This window comes from Sinocyclocheilus grahami, unplaced genomic scaffold (assembly GCF_001515645.1).
Source record: "Sinocyclocheilus grahami isolate Dianchi unplaced genomic scaffold, SAMN03320097.WGS_v1.1 scaffold6.1, whole genome shotgun sequence".
Classification (NCBI taxonomy): Eukaryota; Metazoa; Chordata; class Actinopteri; order Cypriniformes; family Cyprinidae; genus Sinocyclocheilus; species Sinocyclocheilus grahami.
Genome location: NW_015505185.1, coordinates 2,564,692 through 2,579,350, shown reverse-complemented (window position 1 = coordinate 2,579,350; position 14,659 = coordinate 2,564,692). Strand labels below are relative to the sequence as shown.

The following is a 14,659-nucleotide window of genomic DNA, read 5'->3' as shown; positions in this document are numbered from 1 at the left end:
AATTCGAAACTGCCAAGTGCAAAGTGTTAGCAGTTTGAAAATTCAAGAATAATAGCAAAGTTAATAAGAATTCTTTCTAAATGCAGCACGGTTCTTATTTCGCTCTGCATAACCTGAACGGAAAAAAAATAATTTTTTTTGCTAAGAACGAACCGCAATGAAAACATTTAGCTTTTAATCTGTGTATTTAACAGCCTGGGACACCTTCCCAGGGCAGTACCTTGCCTCACCGACTAAAATCAGGGCGCCCACTACGGAGACGGCACCAGAGGTGAGGGAGGTAGCCGGGCCGGGCCTGTTTTATTTTATTTTATTCTATTTTAGTGAAAACTATTAGAAGTGTTTTAAAAACTATAAATAAAATATAATGTGCACCCCTTTATATTTATGAATATTATTATTGTTATTTAAAAGAAGACAAGTCAATAGCTGTACTTTTGCATCTGGTTTACTTTTTTTTGTAAATGTAAAGATTTAGAGGTTAGAGAACTACATGACAATTTTGTCACTGTCCCCGGAGGAACTATGTCATTTGCGTCTCAGGCCATTGTCTTCATAATTTGTCAGATATAAACAGACACATCACCAGCACATCTCATTGTAAAGGGACAGAATGTGCTTTGACAGTAGCCTGTGAAAGAAGTGTGGCAGGTTTGCTTCTCTTTATCCATACAACTTTTTTTAAACTATAAAATTATTGCTATTATTATACTTATAGTCTATTATTATAATATTAAATGGAATATTTTCTACATACAGAAAAAAGACCCATATTGAGGGACTGATATTCATCATGTCAGTGGGAAACGTCAGCTTTATAAAGGATTTTGTGATAGTTGGCTTTCCTGGACTCCAGCCTCATTACTATGGACTTGTTTCAGCACTTCTATTTTTTGTTTATGTGTTTACATTGGTGGGAAATGCTTTATTTTTTATGTTGTTTGTAACGACTAAGAGCCTTCAGAAACCTGTTTATTATTGCATTATAAATCTAGTCGTGGGTGATGTACTATTCAGCACCACAACATTATCGAAAATAATCAGCAGGTACTGGTTTCAAGATGGAACCATTTCATTCTTGGGTTGTTTTGTGCAGATGTTTTTTGTGCATTATTTTGGCAGTGTATGTTCAATTATTCTGGCAGTAATTGCTATAGACCGCTATGCAGCAATTTGTTACCCGCTTCAATATCATAGCATCATGACAAACCAAAATGTACTCATTCTGTTCTTTGGCTCTTGGATTTTGGGTTTGGTAGGCCCCATGGCAATGGTCATTCGAGCTTATCCTCTCCCTTACTGTGCAGAAAACACAATTATACACTGTTACTGTGATCATGTTTCAATCACAACACTGGCATGCATAGACAGATCACTATATAGTATTCCAGCTCTCATATATGCCTTTGCAATACTGTTGGTGCCCTTTGCTGTTATTATATTCTCTTACTGCTCTATCTTTCTAGCAGTTATGCAGATTTCAGGTAATCAAGGAAAGATGAAGACTTTCTCCACCTGCAGTCCTCAGCTCATCATAATTGCTCTCTTTTTCCTACCCAGGTTATTTAATTATTTGTTTGGCAACATTGGTATAAAGTTCAGCACTGATTTACGATTAGTAATTATTATGATGTATAGCGTGTTGCCACCCATGATCAACCCCCTTATTTATTGTCTGAGAACAGAAGAGGTCAAAAAGTTACTAAGTAGACAATTTCAAAAGAAACAAATTAGTATTCCTTTACGGTCGATCTGATGTGCTTTATTTAATGAGGTGGCCAAACTGTTGCCATTGTAATAAGGTCCTCAACACTAGATATCTCTATATTACAAAACATGCACCATATTCCAGTAAGAGTTAATGGACTAGACTGAATGCCAAGAACACTAATATGTCTTTTTTTTAAGGGCTCCTGAAAATTGATTTTATTTTCATGAAATTAAGAATTATTTTTTGCACCTTCTGCTATAACATTACTTACATTGCTAATATTATATTATAGACAATATGGTAGTTTTGTCTGAACACCCAATTTTTGCTACAAATGGAACACAAATTATTTTATCTTAGTTTCTGTTAATGTTGCAGAGAAAACTGGCTTCTGTTGTTGAACATGTTGTAATTGTTGATTATATTCTTTGTTATAGTTTAGGAAATTCTGTGTACACGACAAACTTTAGCGCAGCACATCAGAAAACTCTATGTAAATAAACCAGAAAACTGTAACGAGTAAGAATGCCAGCATTTTCTTGTGCACTGGAAAAGTTTTTCATTTGCACATAAGAGTATTTTAAGTGTTTTATTTTCTTTTTTCAGTGAATGTCACTTTAAAGACTCTATACTTTCATTCATTACATGATAAAGCACTGTCACCATTATACTGATGGATAAAATTGGCTGCCCCATGCTACTCGATGCAACTCTCACACATAGCCGTCTAATTAAAATGTTTTTAAATAACAGGGGTGCTTGCCAACTGTGTTAATAAAAAGGTTCAAAACCTTTCTCTTGCAACAACCTGAATCATTTGTGTGTTCCTTCTAACTGTACAATGCTGCTCAGTATTGTCAGAAAATATGTATTTTGAAAACATAGGGAAGTAAAAAAGATTTTAAGTCAATTTCAGAAGAGGAAAATTGCCATGTCTTTACATTTGCTCTGATCTGTTATATTTAATAAGTTAGACCACAATGTTGCAGAAAAAGTGGCTTATGCTGAACATAGTTATATAATATTTATACACTGTAAGTTAACATTTGCAGGGAAAAAAAGATAATTTTTTTTCTGAATACTGATTAAAAAGTTCTGAATGCGCACCAGACAACTACATATAATTTTTTTTGTATGCATGTCAAAGTCTCACCTTGTTTCTCTGCAAATCCAACTTTAGGAACTCTGTACTTATAGTATATACTTTATTCAATAATACTTCCAAAGTCACCATTTGACTGATAGATAAAATTGGGATTCACTGTTCTTCTCAATGCAGCTCCCACACTTAGGCAGGAAATAATAACATCAACAGCAAAAGCAGGACAGAGTATTTTTCACATTGTTATTCAATACACCACACATCTGCTGCAATATGCACCAGAATCTAATTATCTAATTTAAATTGATTTTATTTTCATGAAATTAAGAATTATTTTTTGCACCTTCTGCTATAACATTACTTACAGTGCTAATATTATATTATAGACAATATGGTAGTTTTATTATGATAATTTATGCAATAGGTAGGCCTAAAATGACTTTTTCCACTCTGCTGCTCAAATATACTTTAAATAATCGTATACATCATATAAATGCATATAAATTCATTATGTAATGTTATACAAATATAAAGATAAAAAATGTGAATCATATGCCATATCGTTATGGTTCAGGATGAGCTCTCTGAGCTGTTCTAATTTTGTCTGAACACCCAATTTTTTGCTACAAATGAAACACAAATTATTTTATCTTACTTTCTGTTAATGTTGCAGAGAAAACTGGCTTCTGTTGTTGAACATGTTGTAATTGTTGATTATATTCTTTGTTATAGTTTAGGAAATTCTATGTGTGCACGACAAACTTTAGCGCAGCACATCAGAAAACTCTATGTAAATAAACCAGAAAACTGTAACGAGTAAGAATGCCAGCATTTTCTTGTGCACTGGAAAAGTTTTTCATTTGCACATAAGAGTATTTTAAGTTTTTTCTTTTCTTTTTTCAGTGAATGTCACTTTAAAGACTCTATACTTTCATTCATTACATGATAAAACCATTATACCATTATACTGATGGATAAAATTGGCTGCCCCATGCTACTCGATGCAACTCTCACACATAGCCGTCTAATTTTTAAATAACTAAATAACAAGGGTGCTTGCCAACTGTGTTAATAAAAAGGTTCAAAACCTCTTGCAACAACCTGAATCATTTGTGTGTTCCTTCTAACTGTACAATGCTGCTCAGTATTGTCAGAAAATATGTATTTTGAAAACATAGGGAAGTAAAAAAGATTTTAAGTCAATTTCAGAAGAGGAAAATTGCCATGTCTTTACATTTGCTCTGATCTGTTATATTTAATAAGTTAGACCACAATGTTGCAGAAAAAGTGGCTTATGCTGAACATAGTTATATAATATTTATACACTGTAAGTTAACATTTGCAGGGAAAAAAAGAGAATTTTTTTTCTGAATACTGATTAAAAAGTTCTGAATGCGCACCAGACAACTACATATAATTTTTTTTGTATGCATGTCAAAGTCTCACCTTGTTTCTCTGCAAATCCAACTTTAGGAACTCTGTACTTATAGTATATACTTTATTCAATAATACTTCCAAAGTCACCATTTGACTGATAGATAAAATTGGGATTTACTGTTCTTCTCAATGCAGCTCCCACACTTAGGCAGGAAATAATAACATCAACAGCAAAAGCAGGACAGAGTATTTTTCACATTGTTATTCAATACACCACACATCTGCTGCAATATGCACCAGAATCTAATTATCTAATTTTATCTGAAATAAAATAAATCTAGCATTAAATGTAGTTCCTGCATAAAAGATGTAGTCCCGCCTCAGAGGTCTCAACCTTTTTCCAAAAATTTAAATAAAGTCATTATTTTTATGTAATATATTGAATTGTATGTATACTGTTATTTTTGTAGCTGCAGAGCACAAGCTGTATGGCTTTCATGGTTACTTTATGGAGTGTTTGGTTCTTTTTTTTTTTTAGAGCTTGAAAGCTTATGAACTATTATTATGGAAAAGAGTTAGGTGAACTATATTCAAGAATTTTTTTTGTACTCCATGTTAAAAATTATATCATAGGTTTGGATTGCCATGAGGGTGAATAAATGATGAAAGAATTATAATTTGGGTGAACCATTTCTTTAAGAGGTGTAGCCTATTTGACGTCCTCATTCACATTAACAGTTACTGCTGGATTTGCTATTGTAATGCTCATCAAACTCTCAGGGTCAGTTGGTAAAAAACTATAGCAGGAAAATCAGGAAGGGCATCAAATCATCTAATTTTTTTTAAATTTTTGATTAAGAATGACATTTTAGAGATTAGGAACTTGGTAATTCTGTCACTGTCCCTGAAAGAACTGCGTCATCTGTGTAACAGGCCATGTCAGTGGGAAACATTAGTTCTGTGAAGGATTTTGTGGATTTCAGTCTCATTACTATGGCCTCGTATCAGCCATTCTGTTTCTTGTTTATGTGTTTACATTGATTCAGCATTTGTAATGACTAAGAGCCTTCAGAGGCCCGTATATTATTTCATTATAAATCTAGTTGTGTGTGATGTACTATTCAGCACCGCAACATTACCGAAGATAATCAGCAGGTACTGGTTTCAAGATGAAACCATTTCATTCTTGGGTTGTTGTGTTCAGATGTTCTTTGTGCATTATTTATGTGGTGTTTGTTCAAATGTTCTGGTAGTAATGGTTATGGATCGCTACGCAGCAATTTGTTATCCACTTCAATATCACAGTATCATGACAAACTGTATTCATTTTGATCCTTGGCTCTTGGATTTTGAGTTTGGCAGGACCCTTAATGATAGTCATTCGAGCTTATCCTCTCCCTTACTGTGCAGAAAACACCATTATACACTGTTACTGTGATCATGTCTCCGTTACAACCCTGACATGCACAGACAGATCACTGTATAGTATTCCAGCCCTTATTTATGCCCTTGTAGTACTAGTAGGTTCCTTTGCTGTTATTATATTTTCTTACTGCTCCATCTTTGTGGCAGTTATGCGAATTTCAAGCACTCAAGGAAGGATGAAGACTTTCTCCACCTGCAGTCCTCAGCTCATCATAATTGCTCTCTATTTTCTACCCAGGTGTCTTATTAATTGTTTGGCAACATTGGGGTAAAGTACAGTACAGATTTGCGATTACTCATTGTCATGATGTATAACCTACTACCACCTATGATTTATTGTTTGAGAACAGAAGAGGTAAAAAAGATTTTAAAAAGACCATTTCAAAAGAAACAAATTGCATTCATTTACAGTTGCTATAACATGCTTTATGAATTGAGTTGGACAAACTGTAGTCAAGCTCTAGATTATATCCCAGTATTTATAAACAAGAAACAGATTCCAGTAAGTGTTGAAAATGGATTTGACAGTTCTAATCAGTCTGGGTACGCGTATCATATTAATTATGTCAACCCAATGATTCACATTGACAGAAAAAAAAGATAAGAATAATATAGTCCATGTACATTGTAGTTGCCTTTTTCTATTGCGCTCTACTTTATTTCCCAGTTAATTGTTTGTCCTAAATGTTAGTTTCGAGGTTATGGATTTTATGCAGTACTGTTGTTCTTATGTTTCAGTCGATTCTTTTCAAAATTTTCCTTCTTCATATTGACTCATATTATAGTTGCAAAAATTCTAACATAAGGCCAAACTGTGTATTTGTCAGATTTTGTTCCATGTCTCTTGTTGTGGTTTCCTCCCCCATGTGCTCCAGGTTAATGTTTATGCCCATATTTGTTTTTTCTTGTTCCTATTCCCATTTAGTTCTGTTGATCCCAGGTGTGTTCCATTAGTTTCTGTTCATATAAAGTGTGTTTTGCCCCTTGTTTCCTGTCCGCTGTCGAATGTCATTTTGTGTCCTCAGTGTATCCCGTGTCTCTGTATTCCTAGCTTTTGTTTATTATTAAATCTTTGAAATGTACTTTATTCCTCATCTCCGCGTTCGTTCCTGTGCTCCCAGTGTGTGTGTCGTGACAGTATTATTCATTATGATTTTATTTTGAACTATCCCAGTTTGGTTAATGTACTGAAGCCACACAAATACTGACATTGGGCAAGAGCTGTGCAAAGTCCTGTCTCCACTGGAAGGCCTTGATAGTTCTGCTTTTATGAATGCAAGCAATTTTAAATAGGAGTGTTTTCTCGTATTAGAGAAAATATTTGTTGTATTAATGTATATAAATATTTTACTGTGTAATTATGCGGCTGTTGTAAAGAATTCAGTTCACAAATGGTGAAAGACATTGTAATCACACAACGGCTTTGGGATTGGGAGATTTTGTGGAATTTAGATTGAGTAGTCTGACAGTGGGATGCCACAATGTGGTTACAGCCCATGTTATTATTATTATTACCAAGTAAATGATGAATTTCTTTATTGTCTGGGCCTATATAGAGGCATTTTGTGTGGTGGCATTACTACGGAGAAAGGGCCAGCCTAATAAATAAAATCTAAATCTAAATCTGAAAGATAACAGCTCTTTTTGATAATGGAGAATCATAGAAGTCATGTCAAAAATTATGCAATGCAACTGAATTATTAAGATTAAGTTGTTTAAATTAAAGCAGTTTCATTTAAAACAGTTTTAACATTTTGCACAGCATCAATAAACAGGGTGCAATTTGTGAAGGGTTTTGGGAGGTTCTGACCGATAAGATATGTTTATGTAGATGCCTTATTAGTGACTGTTTCTATGGAACATTATACGTTAGTCATCCGCCATATTGGAACAGTCAAAGCCATTCTGTGAGCTCATGACAGCAAGTTGACTGTGCGCAATGTTGTGACATTGGAAAACTTAAGTAATTTACTTATTAAAACTTTGACTATGGTTAAAAGTCAAATAAATTGACTGTGTATAGCACTGTTAGATGGATGCACAGAGAGAAAGGCATTTTTGTTTGTGGATTAATACAGTTAGTGATTGTGAATCTTCTCCATCAAACTCAAACTAATGCAATTTTAATTGATTATGCCAATTACATCAGAATAGTTTACATGGAGGTAATGTATGTGAATGATATATTATCAATATAATCTATGTAAAATTTTATAACAACAGCAATTGTTGCAGACGTTGAATTATAAACTTTTATATGTTGTTTTATTTTGCATTGACAGTCAAATGCTTGTGTAATTGTCATTGCTTTTTAAAATTCTTTTTATATTTCTGTGAATTTGTATCAGGTAACTCCAAAGCCGTTCTAGAGTCATGACTCCCACAAATGTCACTGTCTTTACTGAAACCTGCTGGGATTTCCAGGACTCCATCCACAGTATTATGGAGGCGTGGGAACCCTTTTGTTCTTTGTCTGCTTGACACTAGCTGGAGGAAATGTCTTTATCATTTCATTTATTGCTTATGAGAGAAGCCTTCAGAAACCTACTCATTTAATCTTCTGTAATCTTGCAGTGTCTGATCTTGCTTTTGGAACCATCATGCTGCCTAAAGCCATTGCAAAATACTTTTTCAATAGCAGTGAGATACCATTTTGTAGCTGCTTTGTGCAGATGTTTTTTGTTCACTACTTAGGGACTATTAACTCTTTCCTAATGCTATTAATGGCCATTGATCGGTTTGTTGCAGTGTGTAACCCACTGAGATACTGTGTCCTTATTACAAATTTTATTGGCATGTGCAGTGATTTGGGTCATCTGTATTTCATGGCTGTCAGTCGTTGTTTATCATGCCTTCGATGAGCCCTACTGTGATTCCAATGTAATAACCCAAAATTACTGTGACCAAAATTCGATAATTAAACTGTCTTGTGGAGATGTAAGACAGAAAAAGTTTTTTTCATTTTCATGTGCCATGTTTGTTCTTTTGGGCCCTTTGATTTTTATTATGTTTTCTTTTATTGCTATCATCACGTCTGTTTTCAAAATCTCAGATGTTCAGGCCCGTTATAAAACGTTCCCAACTTGCACTCCTCAACTATTTATCATTTGTCTGTACTATGTGCCCAGATGTGTTGTTTATGTGCATGATGTGACAATAGCGATCTCACCTGGCATTCGGGTTATGTTAATCATGTGGTACAGTCTTCTCCCACCTGTCTGCTTCTACACTCTGCAGCGAACCACTGTAGAGGCGTGATCTGTCTGTCAGATTCCTAAGAGTTGCCCGGAGGTTAAATCCCCTGAGGCCGTGCCTCATTCCCTCTTGGGATTTCTCAGTGGTCCTTCAGGCCTTACAGAGAGATCCATTTGAGCCTCTTCAGTGAGTTGACCTTAATGCCCTCTCTATGAAGACGGCCTTTCTTACTGCACTCACTTCTATCAAGAGGGTGGGGGATCTGCAAGCCCTCTCTGTTAGTCAATCTTGCCTATAATTTGGACTGGCAGACTCTCACGTTGTCCTGAGTCCCCAGCCCGGATATATGCCCAAGGTTCCCACCACTCTCTTGTGGAAACAGGTGGTACCCTTGCAAGCTATCTCCCTTCAGAAGTGGTACCCTGACCTTTCTCTGTTGTGCCCAGTGTGAGCCCTGCACATTTATTTGGAATGTATGCAGAGTTTCAGACTGTCTGAACAGCTCTTTGTCTGCTTTGGAGGACAGCAGAAGGGGAATACTGTCTCTAAACAGAGGTTCTCCCACTGAATTGTGGATGTGATCCTGATGGCCTATCAGGCTAGAGGCTTATCATGCCCGCTGGGAGTGAGAGCCCACTCGACCAGGGGCATTGCTGCTTTGTCAGCTTTAGCGAACAGTGCCTCTCTAGCAGACATCTGTAGAGCTGCAGGTTGGGATACACCCAATACATTTGCCCGATTCTACAATCTACGGATGGAACCAGTTTTTTTCCAGAGTTCTGAATAGTTCTTGAAATCAGGTGACTGGTAGCATGTAGAGCTTGCACACAGCACCTCCCCCTGTCTCAGGTGGCATTGCGCTCATTGAGTCCAGTTTAGTTCCTTCTCATAAACCCTGGACAACCTTCCATCACTTAAGCATTTTTTTGCATAGCTGAGTTCAGCAGAGGAACTCACTATATTATTAATTACGAAATAATTTCCACAGAGTGAACTCCCGCAATTAATTAGTGTTCCATTTGTTGTGGCTCCTCTTCGTGGTCCCATATGTGTATCATTCCACTGACTTGCCCTCTGGGGTACACTGTTTCCTTACACAGACACATGGTCTATCATGAGGTTCTGTATCTGGTTCTTCTCTTGGGTTGAGCCCACTACAGGATGTTCCCTATATGGTACTTCCTTCTGTAAGTCCATAGATTGTTCTCTCAACGTTACCTCCCCTTCAGGTAGGATGTGACCTCCCTAGTGTCCTTTTCCCTGCCAGAAAATAGACACTTTCCAGTGTTGTTTACCAGGACTTCAGCTGTTGTATTCTTGTTTTCTAACAAGGTGAGAAAAGACTCTGGCTGAGGTGACCTCCGCCCTAGTGGTGGCTCTCCCGGATGTTGGGAAGTGAAGTCACAAGTCTTCGGTGTTGGAAGGTTGTGAGGTGGATAGGTGCATTTGTTTGTGACATCTGCGCCCCGTGCTCTCTTAACACAGTCCAGCAGTTGTGGCGCTTAGTATAAACTTTTAAACTAAAGATGGAAAACGTTTTCTTATGCTGAAAGATAAGCAGATATATATGTATGAAAAATATCATATATGTTGTTAAAAATAAATTACACAGTGGATGAGAACAGCTCTTATTCTCTGTTTTTATTTGCGCTCCATATGATGAGGCATGTTACAGCTTGGATCATTCTCTTGCCATTTACTGTCACTGTCAGGAACTATTTTTAGTGGAAGGATTGCATTTAACAAACTTACTTGCAAACATTATATTACAGAAACTCAAGGAAATAGTCAGGGATACACACAGGTTTTTCAATCTGGTTCTCATGACAGCACCTGGAGATTTGGTTTGGTGCTCACACTGTATAGTGTGGCCCATTAAATATAACTATAAAAATAAATGCATTAATAATAGTAATAATAGTATAATTGCACTTTATTTAAAAAAAGAAACAAAATAATAAAGTGCAATAATATTATTATATTTTAAAACAAAAACTATTATATAAAAGTAAAATTATATAAAATGTAAAAAACACAAAAAAAATACAATGCTAAAATTTACATTTTTTACTTTTCTTTTTTAATATGAATTTTCATAATTTCATCAACTTTGTACAGTATTACAGTTAGTCAATCTAAAATGGTGATTGTGCATTAATAGCTGTCAACCATGTCGGTATGCAAAGGAATGGTTTGAACTTTTTTACCCGGTGCATTTTTTATTTTGGTCACGCATGAATACCTACACAATACTGTACATCACTCATATTATATGATCACTATTCCCTCTCTATCTGGATGACAAGCATCTTTTGATATTCTGAGTTCTGTCTCTGTGCATAATTAATCCGATAGCTCTGTCCCAATTCAGAGGCTACATCCTTTAAGGCTGTATTCTGTTATAGTGGCATAACAAAGGCTGTTGCAGCCTTGAAATGTATCTTTTGTTTCCCAGACCACAAAGGATACAACAAATGGATCCTTTGCGGCCCAGGCTATCCCAAGATTCATTGTGTGTGTTCTTGTTATCTTTTCTACCGCCAAAAAGTAATGGAAGTATTTCAAGCCACTTAATATCAGCTCTTCCATCTTCTAAGCTAGTTTTGCTGCAATACTGAGAACACTTGCTTGCATGAGTTTTGATGCTTCCGAAAATAAATCTGGGGATGATTGGATTGTGGTAGCTATACTCCCAATAATTACTAGTTGATACAAACAAAACTAAAGGTTGTAACAATCTATTTTATGGATGATAACTGCAATATTACCACTGAAATATTATTAGTAATTGGTTAAACTACTCAAGATAGTAGACTAATATTATTATTGTAATGCATTTACTGCCAAACACTGATAACTACTACACTATACAGTACCTTTTATTATAGGTATGCTTTATGGACATCAGAAAGAAGACCAATTCAAATGGCTGAATATTTATTTGCACAGTATAGACTATTTCTGAGCATTTGTGGATTGTAAGCAAAGAAAACGGTAACACTTTACAATAAGGTTCATTAGTTAACATTAGTTTACTACTTTAGTTAAAATGAACTAAGAATGAACAATACTTGTACAGCATGTATTAATCTTAGTTAATGTTAATTTCATCATTTACTATGCATTATTAAAATCAAAAGTTGTGCTTGTTAACATTAGTTAATGCACTGTGAATTACCATGAACTAACAATGAACGACTGTATTTTCATTAACTAACATTAACAAAGATTAATACATTTTGTAATAAATATATAGTTCGTTGTTTGTTCTTGTTAGTTAATACATTAACTAACATTAACTAATGGAACCTTATTGTAAAGTGTTACCAAGAAAACAGTGTACTTTCACATTCTTCCGTGTGAAATTCCTCAAGTTTTCATCAATACATTGATATCTTGGTTCATGTTCAGTTTTATTCTTTATTGTAAAGCGAAGACAGAGATAGCAAAACTAAAATGCCATTTGAGACACTGCAACAGAGAGACAATAAAAGAACCTTATCAGCATATACGTATCTCAGAGCAGCATGCTCATGTGAAAATGTACCATTGGATTGCATGTTCAAACAGGAATACATTCTAAAATAATATTATTTTAATTATGTGATCAAACATAAGAGTTAACAGCATTTGGGTGGATGAAACTTGAAAGGGTAACATGAAATATGCACATATTTCAGCATAGTAATGACTGCTCACACAAAGTCATTCAAATTGCTCGTGCATTTTGCTTGTTTTTGTTTGTTTTGTCTTTGGGTTAGTAATTAAGAATACATACAGTACAATACAGGCACATTAAATAAGATGTAATAGATACAAAAATACAATAAAAATAAAAGCATATTACTGCTTGTCTCTTCTTTACGCTTAAACACAGTGTAACAGCCTTATTGTATATAACCCAGTATATTTAGTTAATTTGCTCCTAAATTTCTTCTTAATCCATAGATTTGCTATGTTTTAAAATAATTTTTTGAGAATGTTTTTTAATACAAATTTATTTTACATGAACAATTTAATTAAATAATAAAGAAAACAGTTAGTTTGAAACACTCTCAATTCGTGTTGATCTCTTTTTAAGGTATTTTTGAATTAAGTCTTTGATTTCAGATGTATTTAAAACATAAATAATGGGATTTAGCATTGGTGGAACAGCATATGCCAGAGATGTGCTGATGACCCTGGTATTGGGAGTAACAGAAACTATGAATGCAGCCGTGTATATGCAGATTATGGGGAGAAAAAATGATCCCACAAACAACAGGTGAGAAACACAGGTCTTCAGTGCTTTTAAACGTCCTTCCCAAGTTGTTATTTTACTTAAGGCAAGAAAAATTCCCAGATATGACAGGACTATAAAGAGCAATGGTGCTACAACATATAAAGCTGTGCAGAGTTTTGCCATTAAATAATTAATGCTAACATCATTACATGCCAACATATACACTGGTCCATGATCACAATAATAACTAGGTACAGCATTGGATTTACAGAATGAAAGTCATGTGATCGAAGACACCACAAATGCAAGGAATACACAAAATTGTCTATTAACTATAACATAAATTCATAACATCAAATAAACCTACAAAGTCAGAGTAAAAAATTACTGTGACTTCATTGTCTGTAACCTACTTTGAATTACTCTATACACTGGATATCCTTGTCATTAAATTTAAATATATATTTTCTCAAAAATCTCCTGAGATCATTCTGACTGACAGTTGTAACACTGACACTGATGTACTTTTTTTTGGACAATAGTAGCTTGGAGGGCCAGTTGAAACTGTCTTCCTCTGGACATCCACCATATTTTTACTAAATTTGATTGTTAAAAATGTTAGTATCCACTTTAGCAACAAGGAACATTAAACAAAAAACATCCAGGGACCACAATAAAACATGTTTTGTCAGGTAAACAAAAAATTTTATTTCCGTGGTACAATCTAAAATCTTGTTCAAGTCCAAAATAGTATTTGATATAACTGTAGTGAATCAGCTCATGGGGAAATATGAATAATTAATCATAACTAGTTATAATTAATTATAAATATTTAGATCCGCTGTTGATATTTACTTGACCTCTCTGGGTCAACTGTCTGTCAATTCTTAGAACGTTAATTTCCTGGTTAAGGGAAATAACTTTCTTACTGTACAATTCTACAAAGAGCTTGTAGCATAAATCTGCATGATTAAGTGACTCCAGTTATGAGCAAACAATGAACAACGTCAAGTGTGATACAGGTAAGACTTTATTAACTACATGGTTCAAGTTGATCTTTGCTGAAGTTGGTTGATGAAAAAGAACCAGTTTGTGTCAGAGAATCTTGATGAATGGAAAAGTCAAGGCCGAAGCATGGCACGTACTTAAGGTGTCCTGGAGCGTTTGTTCACATCTTCATCTTAACCTAACAGACCCACCGACTCTGGATGGGTCCCTAGTGTGGGGCTTTTAATGTCTCGGAAGATTCCCGCCTCTCAAAATGGACTTGTCCAATGAGAAAGGCTGACGTCCCAAGTGGGAGTTTTGAGATACTGGGGAGTTTTTATGACCCTTTGTGTGAGGGCATGGTACTTTGCAAATGGAACTTGAATCAAAATTAATAAAGATTCTCAGGACACTAATATATTGCCTATGTACCAACATTTAATATACACGCTCGTTTAGATCATCAGAAGGTGAATTCATAGATACTAAACATGGTATGATTACATATGGCAAGATGACAGGAATGGGTTCCATCATAAGCATGCATAGAATAGTCTAAAAATATCAAAGACAACATACACCATGACCTGAAGGATATGTGTGTTCATTCAAAGAAAGGTTTTCCTATGAATTAATTAGA

The 14,659-nt window shown here is 35.0% G+C and overlaps 1 protein-coding gene and 3 pseudogenes across 1 annotated transcript; 3 read left to right on the top strand and 1 right to left on the bottom strand.

The window, feature by feature from the left end:
* The first annotated feature begins 793 nt into the window (after positions 1–793).
* Positions 794–1,756, top strand: LOC107587991 (olfactory receptor 10A5-like). The gene has a single exon (XM_016275974.1). The coding sequence runs from the start codon at positions 794–796 to the stop codon at positions 1,754–1,756; it is 963 nt and encodes a 320-aa protein (XP_016131460.1).
* Positions 1,757–5,244: 3,488 nt separating this feature from the next.
* On the top strand, positions 5,245–7,984 carry LOC107587981 (olfactory receptor 2AT4-like; annotated as a pseudogene).
* Positions 7,985–7,988: 4 nt separating this feature from the next.
* Positions 7,989–8,873, top strand: LOC107587970 (olfactory receptor 51E2-like; annotated as a pseudogene).
* Positions 8,874–12,849: 3,976 nt separating this feature from the next.
* The window catches only part of LOC107587962 (olfactory receptor 1M1-like), a 48,977-nt pseudogene continuing 47,167 nt past the window's right edge, over positions 12,850–14,659 (bottom strand).

Coding starts and splice junctions, on each gene's coding strand:
- LOC107587991 (XM_016275974.1), top strand. CDS start 794: ATGTCAGTGGGAAACGTCAGCTTTATAAAGGATTTTGTGATAGTTGGC.